Genomic DNA, 26,498 nt, shown 5'->3' on the forward strand with positions numbered 1-26,498 from the left:
GTAGAACTCAGGGACTGCACACTTTCTGTACTTTGCACCACTGACTGTAGGAATACTAACATTTTCTTTACTCTAACCTTGATTTCTTCTCTTTTTTTTGATCTTTTCTTTTTTCTGCTGGGTCTCTGTAGGGTCTCAGTGTTGTTTGGATTGTGGGATTGTGTTGGAGGTGATCAGTTGTGCGTTGTGTTTTGGTTTGTGAAAACATCTCGATTATATTGTAATCATCGTTGCCTCATCATTTCGTATTCTTCAAGATTGAGGATATCTTTCTTTGCATGCTTATGCGTCGTCCTCTGGGGAAGAATCTCCTTTATCTAAAGGATGCTCTCGATCATGCCAAATGATTATCAGAAATTTGCTCCAGTTTCTGCGGCCTGGCTTGCTCCGCTTTAGTGCGGGCTGGTGGCGTTACTAATACTTTGTTTACTTCCCCACTGGGCCAACACCTGGCTTTCTGCTTTGGGCAGCTTTGTGGCACCATAGCCATTTCCGATCTGGGCCAACAGCTTGTTTTCTGCTGTTGGCGGGTGGACTATGTTTTTTCCCTTGGCCTCTGGTTCTCATGCTTGGTGTTCTCTTATAATGGGTGGTGTGTCTCCCGGGCCATCCTCAACCATGTCTCTTCATAGTTCCTGTGTTCCCTGGGCTCTTCTCCCCTCTCTGTCCTTCATGCTCTTCTCCTCCAATATATCATGGGGGTCCTGATCATGGCCTTGAGGGTCCTATTGAACCTTTCCACAAGGCCGTCTGTTTGTGGGTGGTATACAGAGGTCCGTAGGGCTTGTACATGGAGCAATGAACAGAGATCTTTCATCAATTTAGACACGAAAGGTGTCCCTTGATCAGTCAGCATCTCCTTGGGAAGCCCAACCCGGGAAAAGATCTGTACTAACTCCTTAGCTATTGTCTTGGAAGCTGTGTTGCGTAGGGGGACAGCTTCCGGGTATTGGGTTGCATAGTCTAGTACAACCAGCACATGTTGGTGGCCCCGAGCTGTCTTCTCTAGGGGCCCAATCAGATCCATGGCTATGCGTTCAAATGGTACCTCTATTATTGGAAGAGGTATCAAAGGGGCCCGTAAGTGTGGGCGAGGGCTATGTAGCTGACACTCTGGACAAGAGGTGCAGTATCGCCTGACATCTTCATGTATTCCTGGCCAGAAGAACCTCCACAGGATCCTGGCCTGGGTTTTCTCTACCCCTAAGTGTCCTCCAAACAAGTGACTGTGGGTGAGGCTCAATATGGCTTTTTGATGTTTTCGGGGCACCAGAAGTTGATGTATCTCCTGCTCCTGCATTTGTACCACACGGTACAGGAGATCTTTCTTCACTATAAAATAGGGTCCTGGACCTCGGACCTTCCCCTCCACTGGTATCCCATCTATCTCAGCCACCTCTTTCCTGACGTTATCATATCTGGGGTCTTCTGCCTGGTCCCGTCTGAACGTCTCTCTCCCCGGACTAACCTGCCTGAGCTCTCAGGGGCCGGCTTCTGCTTCCTCCAATGGCCTGTTGCCCTCATGGCTGGGGCCAGCTTCCGGCTCACCTTCCGTGTTGGTAGTTTCACTGTTGGCTGCTCGTGCCCGTCTGCCTACTAGCGCAGTCTTCTGGCCCTGGGTCAGGATCTGGGTTCCCAAAGCCTTCGCGGCCTTCCTTTTTTTTTTTTTTTTTTGTCTTCTGGGCCTTTGGGGGGGCTGAGAATAGATCCTGAGTAAACTCAGAAAACATTGGGGGTTGACATTCCCCCAGTGATGAGTCGCTGTCAACAGGGTCTCCACTTCCCTGCAGCCTCTCAGGGGGAAGTAAATTATCAAACCCTGGATAGTCTCTCCCAATAACTACAGGATATGGGAGTTTAGGTACAACGCCCACTGTCACCTCAATGGGGTTCCCCTGAACCTCTATCTCCACTGGGATGGTGGGGTATTGGCTCATGGCCCCATGCACACATGTCACTGCTACACGTTTGGCTTGCAGCAGCTGGCTACTTTTTACCAGCTTACCCGATATAAGGGTGATAGCACTTCCTGAGTCCACCAGTGCTGTAGTTTCTGTTCCATTTATCTTCACTGGCCTGGTATAGTTATGTGGGGCTAACGCAACGCCCGCCAGGTGGATAAGGGAGCATGGGACCTCCCAATCCCCCAAGTTGCATTGCATAGGCTCTTCGGTGCTGGGACACTGTGCTGCTATGTGTCCCCACTCCCCACATGCATAACATCTATAACTATTTCTAGTCAGTCTCCCATCCTGTGGGCTAGGGGTTTTAGTCACAGGGTTCCCTCCACTCAGGCCAATCCCTTCCTTCTGGAGTCTCTGTTGGTTTTCAGCCCCCCTCTTCCTCCACCTAGGTCTCCCCAGGGGTTTAGTTGTCCCTCCTTCCAGGGTTGGGGTTGGGTGTTTGCTTCGGAAGGGGCTTTCCTTGCGTAGTTGGGTCAATTCCCTGGCTGGCATGCGTCTTTCTACCAGCGTGATCATCTCAACATAGGTGCATGGATCGTTCTGGCCTACCCATTTGCGGAGATCTGGTGGCAGTGCCCTTGTGTACCAGTTGATGACCAGAACCTCTAGTATCTCTTCCGAACTCTGGGATTCTGTTTGCAACCACTTTCGTGCGAGATGGACGAGGTCATATAATTGGGATCGTGGGGTTTTGTCTTCCCGGTACCTCCACTCATGATACCGCTGGGCCCGTACTGCGGATGTTACCCCAGATCTGGCCAAGATCTCTGCCTTCAGCTGGGAGTAGTCTACTGCAGCTTCTTCAGGCAGATCATGGTAGGCCTTCTGGGCCTCCCCACACAGGAACGGGGCAACAATGCCAGCCCACTGATCTCAAGGCCAGGCCTCCCGTAGAGCTGTCCTCTCAAAGGCCAGAAGGTATGTCTCTACATCATCTTCCCTTGTCATTTTCTGCAGCCAATGGCTGGCCCGTATGAGCCGTGTCCCATCATGCCCACGGTTCATTTCTGCAAGGGTCTTTACCTGGCTTACCAGTTCCTGCAACATAGCTCAGTCTTGAACAGCTTGGTCCATCAGCAGGTGGTTAGTTTCTTGCTGCAGCTGCACTGCTTCTTGCTGGGCAGCTGCCTGGACACGGGTAGCCTCCTACTGGGCCGCTGTGGCTTGTATCAGTGCCTGTACTACCTCATCCATTGTGGTAACAAATTGTAATCCCCTTCCTCTTTTTTTTTGTGTGTGTGTTTTTAAATCACCCTCCTTCTCCTGCCGCGCCGTGCACACCAAAGATCCCATTCCTGACACCAGTTGTGGCAAAGTTCCTCCTCTCCTCTAGTAGGTCCTGCACTTATTGGTGGATTTCTTCCCCTCAGTGGTTTTCCCCTTAGATGAAACCCATAGATTGGATCAACTACTCCTATATCTGATTAGAAGTAGCGGGGCTAGGGGGGAACCCGGGCCCGCCCTCTACTCTGGGTTCCAGCCCAGGGCCCTGTGAATTGCAGCAGTCTCTATAGTGCTACTTGTAACTGCTGCTTGACCGCTACAGCTCCCTGGGCTACTTCCCCATAGCCTCCTTCAAACACCTTCTTTATCCTCACCACAGGATCCTCCTGGTGTCTGATGCTGCTTGACTGTATGGTGTTTTCCTCAATCCTCCAGTAGTACCCCCTCTCAGTTCTTAGTTCCTTGTGTCTCTTGCTCCCAGCTCCTCATGCGCACTTCTTTCCTCTGGCTCCTCCTCCCTAGACTGGAGTGAGCTCCCCCTTTTTATACCAGGTGCCTTGATTAGCCTGTCCTGATTGGCTGCAGGTGCTCCAATCAATGTAGCTCTCTCCAGTGCCTTCTAGAAAGTTCTTAATTGGCCCCAGGTGCCTTGATTAGCCTGGAGCAACTGCCATTTTGGTTCCCATGGTACTAGGGATTTGCTTAGCCTGGAGCTAACATACCTGCTCCTCAATACTTTCCTGTAGCCATCTGGCTTTGCTCCATCACAATATATATTTATATATGTAAGCAGAGTGAAGATGAGTTCTACCCTGACATCTGGTGGTGAATTGTGGCAAGTTGTGGAAAAGAACTTCAGAGGCTGATCTTGTTTGCATAGGCACACCCACCCCACCTAGCATGAGCCCAAATGGTCATTTTGGCTGCTGTGGGAGTCTCAGTTTCTCTGTTATTGGGGCAGGAAGAATAAAGTGTTGTTACCCTGATTATGTGAATCAAGGACAATGAAAGTGTTTTATGACAGAGGGATTCACCATCAACTAAGAAGGACTCGCTAGACAAGGGACATGGGTTCCAAAACCCAGTGACTTGAGAGAGGCTGTGGAAAGGCATTTGTATCTGACGGTATGGGCTGCTTTTGAGGGCCTGAAATACCAATTGTACCATCTCCTCCTCCTCCTCCTCTCTCTACTATGGAATATCAAAACTAATTTTAATTCCATTAGGAGTCTAGTTACAGGCTGCTGAGCGGAATTCATATTGGGCCAATGGTGCACCAGCACTGAGGCTCCCTTACTACAAGCTGAAATCACTAATGAGCTAAAATTACTAAGAGCTGAAATCACTGAGTGCTGGAGGAGGGGGTTGAAGCTATGTTGCTGAGCAGCTGGCAGAGCAGTTTGTGGGACGACTGGAGCGGCTTGTGGGACAGCTGGTGGAGCGGAGCAGTTCGTGGAATGGCTGGAGTGCCTCATAGGATGGCTGGTGGAGCGGAGCACCTGGTGGAGTGGAGCAGAGCAGTTTGCAGAATGGCTGGTGGAGTGGGATGGCTGGTGGAGAAGCTCGTGGTGAAGGCTGCAGCAGAGCCCCATGGAGAGGCACTCGGTTGGCCTTGGACCACATAAGGTGCCCCTTAACACTGCTGCGCCCACCCCCTGGGTTGGGAGGTAAAATTCTGCAGATAAACTTTTGAACTCTGGGGCTGCACTGACCAGAGACAGAGACTTTTGGGTTGCTGGACTTTTGGGTGATTTTTGGGTTGCTGGACTCAAGAGACTTTTGGGGTGTTGGACTTTTGGGACTTTGGGTGATTTTTTTGGGTTGGTGGACTTAAGACCCTGAAGGGAAAAGGATACTGCCAAACTTACTTGAGGGAGGTGGGTCTTTTGCTCATGGTTTGTGTTATGAATCCTGTTTGTGGTGTTTCCCCAACATAATGCCACATTGTTTCCCTCCTTTATTAAAAGGATTTTGCTACAGTCAGACTCTGTGCTTGTGAGAGGGGAAGTATTGCCTCTTAGAGGCGCCTGGGGGGTGGTTACTGGGTGGGGGCTCGAGCCGGTTTTCCATTGTGTTGTTGAAATGGAACCCCTAGATACTGAACCCGGCCCTTGTTGCTGCCAACTCAGATGGGCAGAAGGGTTACATATACGTGAAATATATTATTGATTAGCAGCCAGCTTTGCCTGGCCACATCTTAATTTTGTAAATGATTAGTTAAAGGCATGGTGTATAGTTGTATACAACTGTATTGCAATGGTCTGATGTAGGTGACCGACATTAGACAATCATTTTTTGAAAATGTGAATGACAATGTTGAAAGTTGTTAAATAACATTTTTCAGAAAGGTATATATAGGTAATGTGCTGTTTGTAGTGTTGTTGGTCCCAGGATAAGAGAGACAAAAGGTGGGTGGGGTAATATCTTTTATTGGACTAACCTATGTTGGTGAAAGAGACAATCTTGCAAGCTTCATAGTGACTTGAAGAAGAGCTCTGTGGGGTATCAACACTTATTTCACTCACAAACAGAAGTTGGTCTAGTAAAAGGTCACCCACCTTGTCTTTCTCATAGGTGAAATATGGCAGTATGCTTTCAGAAGTTTCTTGTTTAATAAAAAGTGTCTGCTACATGTTTTAATTTGCAATCATTGCTGAAATATACTGGAGACAACCATGAGAAGGCAGCTTCGTTTATCTTCCCCTCTTTGGTGCCTATGTCCAGGGCCGGTACAACCATTTAGGCAACCTAGGCAGTCACCTAGGGTGCTGGCATTTGGGGGGCGCCATTTTCTTCAGCAGTGACCATGGCGGCCGGATCTTCGGCCACTCCGATCGCCGCTGGCATTTAGGCGGAGGGAGCTGGGGCAGGGGAGCGCGGGGAGGGCCGCCTGCAGCAAGTAAGGGGGGGGGACAGCATGCAGGGGAATTCCCCGCCCTAGCTCACCCCTACCCCGCCTCCTCCTCGAGCACGCTGTGGCTGCTTCACTTCTCCCGCCTCCCAGGCTTGCGGCGCCTAAGCTGATTGGCGCTGCAAGCCTGGGAGGCGGGAGAAGTGAAGCAGCCATGGTGTGCTCGTGCGTGGAGCAGGGGTGAGCTGGGGCGGGGTGGGGTGCCTCAGGGCGGAGGGTGAGGAGCTGCCGCAAGGGGGGCGCCTCAGGGTGGGGGCGTGGAGGGGGGCGCAAGGTGGAAGTTTCGCCTAGGGTGCGAAAAATCCTTGCACCAGCCCTGCCTATGTCAGTTATGTTTGGTTAAATATCTTTGCATGAGTGAGAGAAGATGAGTCAGGATCTGACTCACAGCCCTTTGAAATCAGTGGGAGTTTTCTATTGACTTCAGATCCTTGGACCCAGGAGGCTACAGTTTAAGGTACCAATCCTACAAACACTTATGCCTGTGATTAATTTTAAGCAAGTGAATTGTTCTGCTGAAGTCAATAGGATTACTCTTGTGTTTATAATTAAGCACATGCATAAATGTTTGCAGGCCTTGGGACTCCAGCCTGCAAACCCTAATGCATGTCATTAACTTGGTGAATATGAATCCAATAACTACTCATATGCATATGTGTTTACAGGATCCAGGATTAACCAATTAATTCCCACACAGTGGACCTAACACTGCTCCCTCTGAGTCCATGACAAAACTCCTACTGACTTCACTGGGATTGAGAATAATTTGGGATGAGAACAATTGGCCATACTTATGAAAACAGTATGGACTATTTATGCTAGTAGTGCTGGCAATAGTCTGAAAAAGGGGTGGAATCACCACCATCATCAAATTCAATGAACAATTGTGTCCGTGGCTGCAGCATTTAATCACTTTCTCTATTGCTGTTACTTTACTCATAGCATATGGAACCATACTTCTAAGGAAGAAAAATATTCCAATACCTCTTTTCACACAACACACAGTCAACCAGTAGAACTCCCTGCCAGAAGATGTTGTGAAGGCCAAGACTATAACAGGGATTAACAAAAAATTAATGGAGGATAGGTCCATCAATGGCTATTAGCCAGAATGGGCAGGGATGGTGTCCGTAGTCTCTGTTTGCCAGAAGCTGAGAATGGGCAACAGGGGATGGATCACTTGATGATTACCTGTTCTGTCCATTCCCTCTGGGGCACCTGGCATTGGCCACTGTCAGAAGACAGGCTACTGGGCTAGATGGACCTTTGGTCTAACCCAGTATGGCCGTCCTTATTTTCTAATGAACACCATTCAGGTTAGGGAAATAATACAGAGGGACCTAAAGAGCTGGAAGAAAATAAAATGAGATTTAATTTTTTTTTAAATATGCCAATTAAGGACACTGTATAATTATACATGTAATTCCCAGGGGGAACGAACCTGGGAAGGAACAATGAGGACAGTTGGTGGTGGACTGGAAGAAAGCAAATTAATCTTGAGTTTGAAATATGGCTCCACAAAAGTCTACAAGAGGCATTATGTAATGTAGCAGGGAGCTAATAGACCCTGTTTCTGGTAAATGATACCAAGAAAACTGAATTTTGTCTTGGGCACCACATGACAAATAAGATATCAGCAAATGGGAGGGAGATCAGAGAACAGTTCTGGGTCTCGAAACAGTGAATTTTGAGGAAAGATTAAAAGATCTACAATATGTTTACCTTGTATAAGAGATGACAGGAGAGACATGATAATGGTCTACAAATAGTGGAAGGGTTTAAATACCAAAAAGGGACGAGTATTATTTAGTATTATATAGGGGGCTATAACAAGAACACAGGATGAAATTAAGAAAGAAATGTAGGTTCAATAACAAAATCTTCCTGGCAGTGATACATATTAAGCTGCAGAGTAGTTTCCTGAGAGAAATAACAAAAGTCCTATCAATGGACATTTTAAAAACTAATTTGGGCAAAATCATAATATATTTATTGTATGGAAGAATACTGCATTGGCAGGAAGATGTATTGGGTGATCTCTTAGGTCTTTGCCATCTCTGATATCTGATTATAAAGAAATGGATATTTCACACTAAGAATCTAATTAAATATAGTAATACAGATAAAGTTTTCATTAAGTTGGAATTAAAATTGAGTAAATAAAAACAAATTAAAGACTTAGAAAAAATGTTGCAGTTATTTAAAAAACAAAAGTACAAAAAGAAATTGACAACATTTGGCTCTAAAGTTATGCCCCAAAGAAATCCAAATATTTTAAAGTAATGAAGTTTAAAAGGTGCAAACAACCTTAACTCTGTCCTCTTAGCCTCCTATCTCAATTTCTTTGTTTCTTTCATATCCGTTTTATAAGATGAGTTATTCTTGGATTATAAACTTTTTTTAAAGGTATAAAGAACATAAATTTGGGAGAAAACACCTTGTGTCTAGAGCATCAAAAATGTGCACCACAGAGCACTGGTTCACACATACATATCTTGCTCATTGAGATGCTTTGTTATCATACTAACCTTTGTCCTTCTTGTGGTAATTGCATAATTTCTTGATGTGGACATAGGAGATTTATACAGGTAGGTAAACTAGGGTCTGTGTCTAATAACACCTCGATAATTGGCAACACATGGAATTCTAATCAAGCGTGATGAATGATTGCCTTCAGTTTGCTATTTATTCAATCACAAGCTTGTATTACAAGTATGTCTTCCTCAGAGAGCTCTTCATGGCTGTTAAGGGCAGCTGGGACTGATACAATCAACATTTATCAGAAATAAGGCACTTCGTTTTCTGTGGTCAGTGATGCTGTTAAACTTCTTATTATGGCTAGACAGGATTTTTCTCCGGGCCTTCATATTTGTGACAACGTTAAGATTATTTGGGATCCTTATCTGTACTTACAAAGGTTTGGGTTTAGCTGAATCTTCTTTTGTGTTCTAAGGTCTTGCAGGAGGATGGATTCGAATAGGCCATTTCTGTGTTTTAACTAATATGAAATAGCTGTATCAAAGATGAAATATGTTTCATAAGCACAGAAGACACAAGTCTTCATAGATGTGGAGCACATAAAATTCAAGTTGTTCTGTGTTAGCAGTCCCCAAATCCTTTCTGCATGATTATTTAACTCCTCAGTACTCTGTACTATCCAGTGCCCATAGCATTTTGTATTTACATTGGGCTGACTATGCTGTATCAGGTATCTTTCAATAAAATCAAATAAGACTACTATTTTCTTAGATAAATCATATTTATTTTGAAGTTAAGTTAAGGTTGACTTATTTTAACCTATTAAAAACCTATAGGGCAAATCACACCATTGATTTATGCCAGTTCTAATATTGGGATTTTTTCATAATGAAGCATTCCTACTTAAATGATAAAAATCCTGTGGATATCAACAAAAATCAATTAGTAGGTTTATGTGGTCTTATATAGGAATGGCTAATAATGTTTTGGTTTTTTGGTTTTTTTAAACCTAATACTGTTTCTCATAATATCCAGCCAACATTGAATTTTCTCTCTATCTTGTATTTATTCTGAGCCAAGAAACAGGAAGGATTGATAACAGAGGCTAATATATCCCCACAAGTTTTTTTCCTCTTTAAATAATTTAGTGAGGCTAGCTCATCTTCTCTTAATGGAGGCATGAACTCCCTATACCTATGCTAAGGATTTTCAAAGCCTTGTTATTTCATTAAAGGTCAAACCAAATAAAATCCTAATGGAGTTGCTGTCAGCTCTTATCTTATCCTCCATGTAACCCTATGGGTACCAGCTTGATCCCTAATGAAGCCAATCTATGCAAATATGTCCCAAACAATTTATAGCATCACTGCATAAATGCTTGCAGGAGAATATTAGCCAAGCAAAATACAAACAAAATGGCAGAAATGTCAAAGATAACAAACAGAGACTTCTTAGGCAGTGTGGCTTACAAACTCACTTCACTAAACCCTTGTTTAGCATCCAGTATTTTCCCCATATACTCCCTTAAATGTCTTTACTAGCACACAAAGTATACAACATGTGTACAAGAACAGTGAGGTATGGTATGATCTAGCGGTCTTATTAGCATGAATTTGAAATGGTTGCATTATTCACCAGTGGAAAAGTCAACAGTGAGTTGGGTAGGTAATTTCTAACAAATGACAAAAAAACAACACCTTTCATTTTGCACCTCACTGGATAAGCATTATAAATGTGCCATATATTTTCCATGAAATCAGTTTTACTGATGTTGTAAAGTGTTTGTAAAATGTGCAAAGGGATTACTTTTTTTTGTACCCTTCCACCTGTAAAACCAAGTGTCTTCGTTACTGTGAGGTTTTCAGAAGTATTGGCCTAACTCTTCTCCTATGCAAGTCAACTCTCATTGACTTCATAGTCACAGTTGGGAACTTTTAAAAATCCCACCCATAAATGAAAGTGTATAAACTCTGAGGGAGAGTAACACTAACATACCTAACCCCCCTGTATAAATGACCCACCATGGCTTTTCTAGATTTAGAAATGTTTTGACTTTAAAGTGTTATAAAGCTTTGATGTTTTGTGAGACCTCAGACCCTAAACTTTTCACTGGTGCTAGACAGAATTTTGCATGTTGTGGGCATTGGGTAGTTGTGACTTCAGGAGGTTGGAGGGAGAATTCTACATTTGGAGATAAGAAGAAGAAAACATTTCTCTTCACCTTATGAAGACATGGCCAGCTCTTTCACATGTGAATTAGATATAAAACATATGAAGAAATTCAACACTTCCACTGACTAGAATTCTTTGCACACTATAATACAGGACTTGCAGTCTTGCTCACAGCGAGCTACAATCTCACTCCACTTCTAAATAATGAGGGTGAAAGATTAATGTTTTTCAGCAGCTAGCAGGGCACCTGATGTGGTGCAGGTAATGTCAATACAAACAAATAACACTTTGCTCTTAGCTTCTGATGAGAATAGTGAATGTTTATTTGGCATGGTGCAGAACTAATTTACATGAAGGCAATGGCTGTGGGAACACTCACTGATTCTGATGACTACATCAGATTTAACTGAAAGAAGCTGTTAAACTTTTCATAAGCTCTATAAATTTTACATACGAATTTTAGTAAAACACACTAGACAAAATGGGGTACAAAATCTGCTGCACTTCAATTATCAACACTTCCGAAGTGCCAATTGTTCCTGTCTACAAATTTCATCGCTTCCTTGCCCTCCCCATCTAAAATGCAGTTCATATACTCATCAAAATCTTCAGTCAGCTCTATTGTCTGCTTTGCATTTCTCATGATGAGATGCATATCTTAGCAAAAGCTGTTGTCATTTGGAAAATGCATTGTTTTTATTTTTACTGGTACTCTGAGCAGGCAGTGCTGCAAGACCGAGAGAGAATGAAAAGCCATAACTTGTATTTCAGGCTTATAAATTTTACCCCAAACATATATCTTCAGGAATCTTGCATTTAACCCCTTTAATACAAGCTTACTATGCACAACATCTCTCCAGGGCTGGTACAACTGTGGTGAACCTACAGAACAAAATTAGGTTAAGGACAAAGCCTCAGAACCCCATTCTGCTTGATGCTGTACTGGATCACAAAATGCTTCTTTATATATTTCTGAGGTTTGGGGCAGACCTGAATGGTGGAGGCCATTCTGCATGTGCACTCTCTCGCTCTCTCTCTAACCTGTCCATAATGAGGGAAGGATGGTACCATCTGAGTCTACTGGTCCAGCATTAGTGGGAGAGCTATTTGCTACCAGCTGATTTATTTCCACTGCCTGCAGATGGGAGATCAGAGTATGTGAAAGGGTTCCTTCTCTGCCAGCTTTCCATGGGGAAAGACTATGATGGCGTGGACATTAAAGAGCATCCTAGAATCTCTGGTGATAGGAGGGGCATTTGAGGATAGTTTGGGGATGTATAAGTTTAAAAGCAAAAAAACAACACTGTGAGCAGATAGGGAGCTGGTTGTGGCTCCCTCATTCTCAGCTGTCTGTCTCCAGGGAGCTTTAATTTACACCCAGGCATAAGGTCCTTGGAGTCTTAACACCAATCAAGAGGAGCAGAGCCTCACTATACCATACCCCTTTTGATTTCTGTCCTTCTCCTGACACACCCAGCCCCTCTCCTTATACCAGGAAGTAAATTTCCACTTCAGGAAATGGTGCTGCAAGCAAATGTGACAGCAGATCTGGTAGAGGAGGCCACAGAGCTTCATACTAGTAATATTTCTCTCACCCAGCAGGAATTGGCTGCTTTGAGTCTACTTACCAGTGTAAATGTTTGGTGTTCAATATCATATCTTAGTCTTTGAGATGTGTTAACTCAGTACCTATTCTCATTGCATAAATCCTATCCCTATATCATAGAGCTGGAAGGGACCCCAGCGGGTCAGCAAGTCCAGCCCCCTGCCTTCACTAGCAGGACCAAGTACTGATTTTGCCCCAGATCCGTAAGTGGCCCCCTCAAGGATTGACCTCACAACCCTGAGTTTAGCAGGCCAATGCTCAAACCATTGAGCTATCCCTTCCACCTCACCCAGTTAGAACTGTAATGAAGCTGAGGAAGCCCAAGAGAGAAAGCGTGTCACACTGAAAACCAGTGGTGCCAAAATTACATGTATGGGAGCTTTGGACACACAGTGAGATGATTCTGTCACCTACTCTGGCCTCACAAACCCTGCAGTGAGGGGTTTGGTACAGGTACACTGTGGGGGATCCTGTGGTGCTGTGCAGCCCATAGCCGTGAGGAGGTGGCCATAAATTGGAATAATCCCAAGGCTGCTCCAGTTTACATTGAAGGTTGTTCAAACCCCACAGAAACCCAGAATCTGGAAGGTGGTTGTTGGTACCCCTTGACTTACTCTTGGGCTGTGATCTCTGAGGAGATATCTTTGGGGATTAAGGCCTAAATAAGTTTGTTAATATCAGGCTGCAGATTGTGAATGTAAGATCCACATGGATGCCAATAGCGCCATCCCATTTTATGTCTGCTTTTTCATGTCATCCATATACGAAGAGGTGGCCTCAGCAGTTTATTTGCTACTGTCCTATGTGTTGATTCATTTCTCTTAGAAGTCTAAGGACATCCGAGGCTGAAATTGTACTCCAAGCATGTGACCAAATATATGTGACTCAATAAATCCTAGCTTAAAATGACATTAATGATGCTGCAAGGAAACAATTGCCCAAAGTAATAAGAACTTCTCTAAATGCAACAACTGTTTAGACATATACACCAACAAACTACTCAACAGGTTGGACAGGAAGTTAGCACTAACATATCCAATTTAATTAAAAGGGAAATTTAGATAGAATGTATTTGGAGTTCAATCAGGATACAAGAGCTAAAACCACTATTCTTGTGAAAAGTGTAGTAGGGTCTTTAATTACCACAAGTCCTCTGGGTAGTTTTATGTGGTGGGGAACTATTTCAGTTTTGACTAAGGGAAGGGAACCACTTTGCACAATGACCAACACTACTCCCTGTAGCACCTGGGTTTCTTTAGAGGTTAGTCCAGGCAATGACCTAAGCAAGATTAAGATGCATTTTGAGCCATGACAAGATCACTGTTTGAGATGATATTGCTGTAGCACATGAAATCACTGTTTCTAGTCCAGTGATTGAATTTTACAGTGTTTGAGGAATCCATTGCTGCAGAGACTTGGAATGAGGACCTTTCATTCAAAAGCAGCAATTCTACTACATGAGCTAGAGTACAATTGCAACAGAATTCATATTCTTTGCAGAATCTAGCCACTAGAAGGCAAAAATATAATATGCTGCTGCTCCACTAAACTACAAGTGAGCGGTCATAGAATCATAGACTTTAAGGTCAGAAGGGACCACTATGATCATCTAGTCTGACCTCCTGCACAATGCAGGTCACAGAATCTCACCCACACACTCCTGTATCAAACCTGTGTCTGAGCCATTGAAGTCCTCAAATCATGGTTTAAAGACTTAAAGGTGCAGAGAATCTTCCAACAAGTGACCCTTGCCCCACGCTGCAGAGGAAGGCGAAAACCCCCCAGGGCCTCTGCCAATCTGCCCTGCAGGAAAATTCCTTCCTAGCCCCAAATATGGCGATCAGCTAAACCCTGAGCATGTGGGTAAGACTCAGCAGCCAGACACCCTGGAAAGAATTCTCTGTAGTAACTCAGATCCCATCCCATCATAAGCCATGGTCAGATCGTTATACACTGCTGAGCGCTTACCTCCCTCATTCCTGCTTCCTGGCTGGTCCTAACCAAATTTAGGGGCCTTCTATGCCAATTCTTCCTCTCTCCCTCAGTACTAAACACTCTTCTGAGCTACCAGCACACATCTTCTGACCAAACTGTTCATTCAGACAGAGCTTGATAAACTAATGGAGGGGCTGGTATGATGAGGTTGCCTTCAATGGTATATGGCCCACCCATGACTGCTATTAACAAATATATTCAATGGCTGGAGGTGGGATACTTGATGGGAGAACTTTGAGTTTCTATAGAGAATTCTTTGCTAGGTGTCTGGCGGGTGGGTCTCTCCCCTTGGCTCAGGGTTTAACTGATCACATTTGTGGTTGGGAAGGAATCTTCCCCCAATTCAGATTGGCCGATCCCCTTGGGATCCTCTGCAGCATAGGACACAGGTCATTTATTGGAACTCAAGTAGCTGGTGGATTCTCTGTAACTTGAAATCTTTAAATCATGATTTGAGGACTTCAGTAACTCAGCCAGAGGTTATGGGCCTATTACAGGGTGAGGTTCTGTGGCCTGTGATGTGTAGGAGGTCAGGTATGACGATCATGATGGTTCCTTCCGGCTTTAAAGAGTGAATTTATGCGTTATGGATCTACAGACCACCTATTGACGGAAGAGTACTAGGGTGAGCAGATATCACAATTTTATAGGGACAGTCCTGATTTTGGGGTCTTTTTCTTATATAGGGTCCTATTATCTCGCCACCCCATCCCGATTTTTCATATTTGCTGTCTGGTCACCCTAGAAGAGTACAAATACTTTGGTTTTTTTAAGTAAAATATCAAAAGTAGTATTTGACTTTCTAGTAGTCAATTTTTATAAACCTAGTGGATAGATCACTGGACTGGAACTACGGAGTCCTGAGTTCTTTTCTAAATTCTGCCATTGACCTGCTGAATGACTTTGGGCGAGTCACTTCACCTCCATTTCCCTATCTGTAAAATGGGGATAATGATATTGACTTCCTTTTAGAGCACTTAAAGATCTACTGTGCATAAGCACTATGTAAGAACTAGGTATTGCTATTAAAGTTTGTGGGTCCTCTCCTTCCTGACTTGAGCTGTGAATTCTGAATAATCTCTACAGTGGTGTGGTGAAAGCCCATTCCCCACACATCTTAAAACAAAGGGTCTGACCATTGTACCTGGATATTTAGAAATCCATCTTTTTCTCCCTGTCCACCATTAGAACAAATCCTGCTCTGGTCAAACAAGATAGTGTTCAGAATTTTCATGGACAGCAAAGTACCTATAAAATTAAATCTTGGACTGCCTGCAAATTTTAAACTATGCTGTTGAATTCCATGCAGAAGAGAGGGATGTGTTCTAAGATAGCATCGATCTCAAAAGAACACTTGATGTTTACCTGTTCTGTTCTTTCCCTCTGGGGCACCTGGCATTGGCCATTGTTGGGCTAGATGAACTGTCACAGAGCATGGCAGGACCCCCTTGGCTCTTGCCTCTGCTAAGTCCACAAAGTCACTCTGAGACCCTGGGGTTAGTATCTATTGGTGCAGTTTATTCACAGCCTTGTTCCCACCACCATTTCACCATATACAGTTGGCCCATCATAGTGTGCAGGCAGAAGGGGCTACCTCCCTGCTTCCACTCCCTGCCTTTTCCCTTTCTTTCTGCTCTTCCCTGGCTTCTTTCCCCTGAGGCTTTTATACAGCCCCAGGCTAATTAGGTGGCAGCTGTTTCTGCTTCCCCAGTTAGGGCCAGGTTATCTCTAGCCAGCTCTAATTTATTCCCCTAAATGAGAGCTGGCCTGATAGAGGGCTGAATCAGCAACCCTTCTCCCAGCACCCTGTCATATGGACCTTTGATCTGACCCAGTATGGCCTTTCTTATGTTCTTAACAGTACATAAGAATGTAAGTAGGGGGGGTTATATCCTAGTTCTAGAGTTCTGGATCTGAGCAGAATGAATGCACAGCCCCTAGGACTTTTTTGCTTTAAATGGTTCTGTGGCTCATGAGGTAGGGCATATGAGTCAAGCAAGGAGGTTCTGCAGGGCAGTGTCATGGAGGAGAATATCAAACTCATTTTAATTGAAGTCACATCTGTAGTTCAGACCAAAGGTAAAAATCCTTTATCCAGTAAGATACATCATTTCCTAGGAAATTTGACATCTTCAAAGGTGCCACTTGAAATGTGGCTTAATCTCACACAGTGTTAGAGAAGAAATCTCTATACTCCAGATATCATTGTATGTAATTGTGATTTCCCTACCATCTACTTATGCTGGCATTTTTGTTAGTTACTTAGCTTTGTCCCTAAGATGTCACATTGGTCTCAACCTATATCGAATATGTGCAGATGTAAGCATGATTTTAATAAAAAAAACTGATGCTGTCTCCCACCAAAATAAATTAGATTTAATTGATACCAACATTTTCTGATTTATAAATGACATAAATTCTCAGTGTTTATCTGAGCACAGATGCTCGTCTGTCCTGGAGGGCTTGTAACTGTCATGGGCTAGAGGAATCTGATAAGAACATATGAGAATATTTTCTCTCTTTCTTTGAGAAGTGCTTTGGGATCTTTAATGGCCACAAAGTACACAGGACTTCATCTTAACATTTATGCCAAGCATTTCTTGCTGTGGTATGACGGAAATGGAAATGGACAGAATATCTCTCCCGTGAGTACTAAAATCTAAATGTAACACAGTTTGAAAATCAGGTGCACTAGGGCAATGTTCTGAAACAGTGTCACAGAGAGTCATCTTTGCAGGTGCTGACTACCTAAGGCACCTTCTTCTCTCTGTGTGTTCCTATTTCTATTTCTCTGAATGTGTGTTCTGAGCCTCTTCATTTCCATATTTCTGTCAATTTTCATCCCCACAATCCACACTTATTCAAACTCTGAACTTCTCAGAAACCTCGACGGCCCTAATTTCATCTACTGGAGAAAAATAAACCTCAGCATTTTCAGCGATTTCCAGCAACATAGTCTCCCCTTCCCCTTTCCCTCCTACCCCACCCAAGCCCTAAATTCAATCTCCACTATTATTAAGCTACTATCTCCCCCTCCCCATACATTTAAAACAGACTTAACATTTTTGCCTGATAAAGTGGATTAAGTTGCTGTGACTAGTGTTGCATCCTTTAATGTGAGCTGTTTTACACTGCTTTGTTCTGTTGAGTTATAACTTCTGCTGCATACAGTGCAGATTTGTCTTTTATTCTAGTCTCCATTGTTTTGCAGATTGTTGTTGTAATAGGCATAATAATGGCTAAGCTGCTCTAGGAAAGCATCTCTGGGAACATGAATTAATTTGTAAAGAAACTGTACCATCCAGCACATTATGTTGCCTATTACCTCAGAGAACATTTGTTGCCATTCTGTGTCTACTTAGAGGGTCTCTTTATTTGGAAGCAGTGTTACACTACTTAAGCTCCTTCTTTAAAATATTGTAAAACTGACAGACCATTATTTACCCCTACAAGGTAATCTAGATTTTAAATAGCTGAGAGACCATAATTGCTGTAAGACCCATTTGAAAGTTGTAATCACATGCAGCTCTTTGTAACTAATTTAGGCTTTTGCTAACTTTTCTTTATTGACTCTTACTTTCAATTAGAGGATATAAACCTTATGGAGTATTGAACTCTAATATGTAAGTAATTAACAATTGCATCTATGTTCTTTCACTTGAACTAACCAATATGTGAACACAGACAGGTTAAATAGTAAGCAATGAACATCTTATCCCCACTCCCCAAATATGGGAGTTCTTTAACTGGCAATTTCTTCAGTTCTAAGGGACTGATCCAAAGCTCAATGAAGCAAATGAGAGGTTTTCTGTTGACTTAAGGAGCTTTGTACCAAGGCCCAAAGGTATTTGGATGGGAAGTTATAAGGGGAGAAGAGATAAGTGTGTGTTTTCAGGACCAAAATCATGATGGCTTGGCTGAAAGAAATTATCTTTCAGAGTCAAACTAAGAGAGATGTACTGCCTCTACAGTACCTAGTAGTTGTTTTTCTTTTTGTTGTCCCAGTGTGTCTATTGGCCTTCTGACACTGCCTCACTTATCTGTCCTTAAAGCACAAGAGTCCTACACTCTGGGCCTGATCCAGAGCTCACTGAACTGTATAGGAATCTTTCCACTGACTTCAATGGGCCTTGGATCAGGCCCTATGAGCCCAATTTTCAAATCTGGGAACCTAACTCAGAGTATCCCATCCCTCATTCGTATTCTCAGACTGCCACTTGGACACCTAAGGGCATAGACAACTTGTGACTCCCCATATGGGGCGAGCGGGGGGAGGGAGAGGGGCAGTGCACAATCTAAAGGGGAGGACATGTGACCTCCCAGCCAGGGTCTCTCAGGCAAAAGTGGTTCCATTCAGCTCCCTACCCAGCTGCCAGGGGGAGTGGTTGAATGTGCTGGGTGGGGAGGAGCAGGGAGAGAAGGACAGAGCCCTTCTCCTTCCCAGCCCCCGGCAGGTCAATCTGGGGGTGGGGAGCACCTGCCCCCCCCCCCATGCCTCCCCTACAAGTCACCTCTTGACTGGGCAAATGTGGAAAAGAGCACCTCAACCTAACATAGGCCCCAGTACTGCAATGAGCTCTGCGTGGGTGGGCTCCAAAGGATTGTTACATCATTTATTGTGTTTGCCATAGTTAAAACATTAAATTAAAACTAAGTCAGGAAGCTCAGAAAGAGATCCAAAAAGGGGATACAAGAAAGGGAAGATGCACTATAGAGTAAATCCTCCAGGAAACTAAGAGATGCCATTCTTCATGCAGTCTTTAGTTTCCTGGGACACACTTCCTTCTGGAGCAGAAACAAAGCAGCCCAGGACACGACAGTCACGGGCTACAGCTACACAGAGTAGCAGACAGATTGTTACTTCATTTCTATATATATAGCTTCTATACATAATAAAGGGTTTATCTTGACACCACTCTGCTCACTATAAAAATATCACAGGCTACTGCACCCACAAGAAGTCCCACGGACTTAACCAGCGGTTCCTTCAGGCAGATCCAGTTGCAGGATCAAGGCCTAAGACACTCAAGCATGAAAACTGGTCTCTCTCAGAGCCAGATTATCAGCCAGTTACTCTCACTGGAGAACACTTACTTATTCAAGAGATTAACACGGGACCTTTTGAATGAGAAACTGCTCAGAAACATGAGTAAGGGGTTCACTATCTGGCCCTATGAGAGAGTCCAATTTTCAAGATAACACTAATTTTGATGGGACTACTTTTGTAAGCTCACTGAAGGGGTTCACAACCTGGCCCTTTGTTAGTGGCGGGGGGCGGGGGAGGGAATGTAACATATGCCCCCCAGTCTATATGAAACTACACCATCTTGTGGTGGAAAAGAATGCAAGATGAGCACGCACAAGAGCTACCCATGGGAATGAAATCACCCTTCCCATTACTATGTCAGCTATCTTAGATCCTGAACTCCAGTGATATTTGCATTCTTGTCCTAGGCACCTCTGAAAAGACTGGCATTTTTGTTGAATTGTGTTGTAGTTTTGGAGATCTACTGGGCAATGGTTACTAAGGACAATTACAAGATTAACAATTTATTTTCACATGTTAAATGTAATCTCCACCAACATGTGAACTCAAGTGTCAAGACTAGAGTAGAGTAAATTATTTTTAACATATTAACTACATGTGGTATTTTAGGAGAATCAAATTTCATTCAATCATTAATGTGCCTTTTCTAAATCAGAACCATTAATTCTGTTTACATAAAGTATATTTATCATTAGCATTAGGCTTTTTTTTCTGGAAGTCTGAGGCAGTTTTAGAAAGAGTGAGACTTGTCACACTTTATAGTGAAGTTCCATTTTTTAAATAAAGGGTTGATAAATTATTCATGTTATAGACATGAATACCATGCATAATAAATGGTTGTGAGCACATCATTAGAAGGTGTTAACGATGGATTGTTATATGCAGCCTATTTACCTCTTTGACACTAACAATCTATAACAATTGATTAATCATTTATTACTCTTTATAAACTATTTATGAATGGAACCTTAATATAAAGCATGACAAAAAGACTATTGCTTGGGAAAGGTGTAGCACTGATATCCCTCCATTTATGCATAATATAGGTGTAGTATGTCCAAAGCATTGCCAATTCCCCCACCCTGCCTTTCCACATTTGCCCCCAATGTACTTCTAAACAGTTTTTGATGGTATGACACAAGTGTCCATACCTGTTCAGTACCCAGAACCTCTGCTGAGGTCAAGGGTGTTAGTTAATGCCAACTGGTATGGTGCTTTTTGTGATATGGACTCCTGTTCTCCAGTATCTACTATATATAGACCAACTCATTTCATATATGCCACCCAATGCGGCATGTACTTTTTTGATAATTAGTTTTAGCAACAATTACCTGGGATTTAGATTTTCACGTGAAATAGATCATATATCATATATTCATATATTATCCTGATCCATTCAATATCAATCTCAGACTGAATTTAGAAAAAAGAACATAAGAACGGTCATACTGGGTCAGACCAATGTTCCATCTAGCCCAGAATCCTGCCTTCTGACAGTAGCTAGTGCCAGATGCTATGAACAGAACAGTGCAATTGCCGAGTGATCTATCCCTTGTCATCCACTCCCAGCCTCTTGCAGACAGAAGCTTATGGAAACCCAGAGCATGGGGCTGTGTTGTGGACCATCTAGCTAATAATCATTGATGGATCTATCCTCTACAAACTTTATATAATTCTCTTTTTGAACTTTTCTGAGTTTGATTTGTATGAAAGGTATGTAAGAAGGAAAATGTTTCCTTACCTAACAGAACTGCTGCCAACATCAAGGTCCTGTGCAGTTACAGCACCTATAATGGTCCCCACAGGAGTATCCTCATAGACCTCCATGGTGTACATAGGCTTGCTGAAAACTGGAGGTTCATCCACATCCAACACATTGATCTTCACAGTGGCTGTATCTTTGAATGGACCCACAGAGTGGAATCGATGATCAAGATGAACGTTGGAGGCCTCTACTTTAAAGGTATATGCCTTTTTTGTTTCAAAGTCTAATGGCTGTGGTAAGGACAGACAAAAAACATCATCAGATCTGGCAAAATTGCTTTGTAAAAGTCTCTGCAGACTGTACAGTTTAACCTACTATTGATGTATCAGAGATTGGCAAGCTTAGTTCCCAAATGCTCTCAGTAGATTTGAGATCCCTCGAAATAGTTGGATTATAATATTTATTATTAGCATTATGGTGGCTCCCAACCAAGCCCAAGTTCACACAGAAAGGGTTGGGGTAGAGCTGGGAATTGAACCAGAATCTTCTGTATCCCACTCTAGTAAAGAACACTCATGATAGAAATGGGTCCAACCCAAAATCCTGCTGTGTAGAGATGGGTTCAAAGCAAACTTTAGGGTTTGGTTTAGAATCAGAACTTAGACCTGAATTCTTCTTTTTAATATGAAGAAAAAGCCAGGAACACCCAACAAACCTAAAGAATTTGAATAGGGGATGTAGTCCTAATCCAGATTTTTATTTTGCAAATTGGCAACAGCTCTAACCTATAGTGGATTGAATGCAACATGGCAGTTTGGGTACAGCAAGCTGTAGTTGCCTGACAGACATACATACTAAAATGGGACTACTTTGATTTGAATTTCTTTCATTATAAAATAATCTAGTGTTCTTGGTTTTAGTAAAGTGACCAGGGATATCTCTTCTGTGCATTATTGCAATGATATTCTGTACATTAACAACAAGGAGTCCAGTGGCACCTTAAAGACTAACTGATTTATTTGGGCATAAGTTTCCTTGGGTAAAAAAAACCTCACTTTTTCAGATGCATCCACGAAAGCCTGTGCCCAAATAAATCTTAATAATCTTTAAGGTGCCATCGGACTCCTTGTTGTTTTTATGGATACAGACTAACATGGCTACCCCCTGATTCTGTACATTATTGTACTCATATCTAGTCAGAAAGATACAAAAGCTTTACTATCAATACAGCATTTGGCTCTCAGGCGTCTACCATTTTACTGAAACAGCCTTTTCCTGATGTTTAGATAATACTGACATCTAGTGGCTTTTAGTTATAATAGCCAAGTTAGAACATTTCAGTGTAAAAGGATATGGTATCTGAAGAAAAACACTAGGTTACAACTGTAGGATTGCAGCAAGAATAGTTTGATGTTTATTTCATTTCCATCATCATAACCATTGCAACATTGTCTCCCAATCAGTTTTCATTTCTAGCATGGGTTTAAGCTCTGCCATTTCTGCCCTTGTCACAACAAGACTGTAATTGGCCAGAGGCTGGGCTGGCATAAATAGGAGTAGTTCCATTAAAGTTAATGGAGTTATGCTGATTTATACCAGCTAAACACACTGTATAATGGTTTTAAATCCTTGTGAAAGGCGCTATATTTTTAACAGACTATATGGCCAAGCTTTTCAAAGCTGGGGACTTAATGTTAAGCATCTAAGTCTATATATGTCATGTAAATAATCAAGCTTGAAAACTTTGACTATGATGTGCTGCTAATATCAAACTGGGCTGTCTTCATTCAGGAAAAAAAAATGCTATTGAGTCATTGTGAATTTCTTCTGGTTAAGGACTGCAGAACTGGGCTGATAGGGATCAATTGTAAAGCATGTGCCTAAAATACATATTCAGAAGTTTTACTTTAGGCACAGACTTATGATTTGTGGGACCCCAGCAGCGGGGGGGGGGGGGGAGGAAGTAGATAGCCTCCAAAGTTATGATTACATGGTGTTTCAAAACCTGTAGCCACATGTCTCTGCGCACGGGTCTACAATATGGGCTTGTGCTATGGTGCTAAAAAAAGCCGTGTAGAGATTGTGGCTAAGGCCACAGGTGCTGAAGCCCATCTCCCCTCCCTGAGCTTCAGAGCCTGAGCTGCAGTCCCAAATCTCTACACAGATATTCTAGCACGGTAGTGCAAGCCCAAAGCAGTAGGACAAGGGTCTGAGACTCACTACCATGGGTTTTAACACAGTGTAGTCATACCATAAGTTGCCTTCCCCTCCAGTGCCACCTCAACAACCCCATATTCCAGGTTGAATGAAATGTTTCACTCAAACCCAAATGAAACATTTAATTTTGATTTTGAGATTATTTTTAATGTTTCTAATTTTTTTAAAACATATTTAAAGGAAATTTCAAAATAAAATAGTTTTGAACCAAAAAATTGGCAAAATGTTTGTGTGGCTGAATCTGCATTTTTCACTGAAAAAAAAATTTTGGACAAAAACTTTCACCTAGCACTAGGTAGGAATGATATTGGGACCCAAAGAAGTTACTTGTGTTACAGATGGCCCTGTCTGACTGGATGTCTGATTCACCTTCTCTCCCTGGCATAGTGAGTCTGTAATATGGACTGCCCAGAAACATAAACTGTACTGAATTGAAAGAGTCAAAATAATACATTTTATAGTACTAATAAATACAATAGTGTTGAGTGCACTATTTCAGACAAAATACAAATGGTCCAAAAGATGACATCTTCCACTATCTAATAATGGAAATACTGTATTTTCAAGACTGTCTGCCAAATGAATGTAAACGGGATTTATATAGGCCAAAGTATGTCTGTAGATGCCAACTAACTCAAATTTTAGGGTCCCCCTCCCAATAAATATCATTTTGGACAAGAAAGAGACAACTGCAATAAAGTGTGGAAGCTCTTAAGCATCATTAGCGGTTCCCTGTCCTCATTCCTCTTCATCTAGCTGCTTGCCTACCCATTTCATTTCATTCAACTCCAGAACGGGCATTGGAAATATTTGCTTTACAATCTGTAGCTGTATGTAAATGAGATTGCTTGCAGACCTCAACCATGCAGATAATTAGTGCAGGTCTTTCTATACACCTCAAATCCTGGCATCCAGTTGGAGTATTGGGCATCTGTCAGAAAATTTGATGGTTGAATATCCTGGAGCTGCCTAGCTCCCAGCCTAGATTTCTATAAACTTTTCAAGTTTTACAAGGTCTGGAATGTAGTCTTTGGTATTGTTTTGGTGGCTCCTTCTCACATCACATAAGAAGCTATATAGTGCCCTACTCCTGACAGTTAACTGTAATATGTTAACAGTCTAGCTGGCAAAAAAAAATTCATATCTGTGCTGCCACCTGGTGTCTGATCTGTGTAACTAAACCCTATTATGCACGTAAAGTTCTTAGTGCTAGTAAACTATTAACTTTGATGTTCAAGGATTCCGAGCACAGCAGAAGAAATATTCGGTTCCTCAGCTAGCTTTACCTAAAAGATTCCCCAGTCAAATCTCTATTTCTAATGTAATGATTAAAATGCTTTAAAATTAATGAAAGAAGTTAATAGACACAAAAATGAGGTTCTATTAAAAAGCAAGGGTCTATGACAGTTCAACTCTATAGGTTTTTAGCAGAATATGTAATGAGCTCCTTTCTACAGTTTTTTAAACCTATACATTTAAATAGACAGTTACAAAAAATCTGCCATAAAGAAAGACAATCATTTTGTTACGTTTCATAGGATTTTTCCCATAATGACAGTTCTGCTAGCACTAGTGTGGCTATTTTTTCAACTATGTAGCTGTAGAGCTATTATGGGAGCATTTTGTAATGATGTCCTGTCAGTCCCATAACAAAGGAGTTTGGCTCCCTTGGCAGGCCCTGTCTTTCTTTTCTCTGTTTTGGCTATTAGCTACTGTATACAGATGCCTAGTAAAACATTATCAGTGTATGCAGAGCTGTGTATCGCAATGTCACTTTGTAAATAGTAAAATGAAATAACACATAATGACAAACCACATTATTTAACCTCATAGGAGGTACTAGGAACTGGTTTATTTAGTGTGAACAGGAAAGCACATCAACACCTCTGGTTTGAAAATAAAGGTATTTTGAAATATTACCGCTTCCCTTACCCCATATGGACGTGAAGGGATACTGAGAAATAATACTCTAATGTAAATTGCGTAAGTAAAATGCAATAGAGATTTTTCCTCACCAAATAGAAGGTTGACTAAAATTCTAAAGTTGCAAAACATGCCATAGATTAAAAGTGGCTTAATGAGTTATCCTGATAAGGATGACATAGGTGGGAAAATAACTGTATGTATCCATCTCATTCTCACAATGAGAAAAAGAAGAGCTCACAAAAAGTGCTGATCAGGCAGCCTCAGACCACCAATATTTATCCACAGTACAAGTACAGCATGACACAGGCAGTACGAGCTTCCCCCAAGCTGCCACATCCATATTTCACAATTCTGTCATGGAGAGATTTGGGAATGGGATGGTTGGCCAAGGTTTGAATGAACATAAAATGTGATCTGTTGAGACTGCCAACAAGGAAGTCAATGAGCGCTCATTGGGATGATATGTTTTTGTAATGTTTCAACATCTGATCCACAGAAATGGGTTGAGACCACCAACTTTAACACAGGCTTCCGAAATATCTGTCGGATGGTAACTGTTTTGTATTTTTTCAGTAACTACTGGCCTGCGTTGGATTTGAAATAGTAGAACTAAAGATAAAAGTGACAGGGCATGCTGGTCTGTTAATGAAGGCTCCAGCTCCAACAGTATCCTATGTTCCTGATGTGTGCTGAACAAGCAGTATGCTAGGAGCTCTGGTCCAAGGGACAGCTAGGAAATGTTAGCAGTTACCTCCAGGATTGATGAGAAGGAACAAGATGTACATATGAGCTCCATTCCCTCACAACAGGGAGAGAAGAAGCAGCAGGAGGAGTTCTTGGTCTAGGGTGGCAGCCTGAGAAGGATCTAAAGCCACATGACCAGGGTAAAGCAGCCTGGAGACAGGGATGCTTTCAGCGACTCACGGGAAGCCAGGAAAAAGAAGGGGTTAGGGCTTACTGTTTACATTGCAGTTTTGTGGTTTTGATCTTTTTCTTAGGACTCCAGAAAATGTCAAGGACTGTAGACAGAGGTGAAGGAAGTGTCCTTGAGCAGAAGAAATAGTGCGATATCTGGACTAGGTGCCAACTTCCTTTTAGGGGCTGGAATGGGACAGAAGCTCTGCTTCACTCAGTTCACCAAGGTGAACATAGATGCTCAAGAGAAAGCCTGTGGCCCAGGCAAAGAATGGGAAAAGGGGGGTTGATTTTGTACTTTGGTATTTTTGGACTATCATTATTCCAGAAAGGTGTGG

The 26,498-nt window shown here is 42.5% G+C and overlaps 1 protein-coding gene across 4 annotated transcripts in view; it reads right to left on the bottom strand.

The window, feature by feature from the left end:
• The window catches only part of CDH12 (cadherin 12), a 693,631-nt gene that overhangs the window by 21,829 nt on the left and 645,304 nt on the right, over positions 1 to 26,498 (bottom strand). For all 4 annotated transcript variants that reach the window (XM_039525377.1, XM_039525374.1, XM_039525375.1 and 1 more), the window contains one exon: positions 21,139 to 21,392. In XM_039525377.1, the coding sequence (XP_039381311.1) occupies positions 21,139 to 21,392 (254 nt within the window). The remainder of the gene's footprint in view (positions 1 to 21,138; positions 21,393 to 26,498) is intronic.

The sequence above is a fragment of the Mauremys reevesii genome, linkage group 2, assembly GCF_016161935.1.
Source record: "Mauremys reevesii isolate NIE-2019 linkage group 2, ASM1616193v1, whole genome shotgun sequence".
In the NCBI taxonomy this organism is placed as follows: domain Eukaryota; kingdom Metazoa; phylum Chordata; order Testudines; family Geoemydidae; genus Mauremys; species Mauremys reevesii.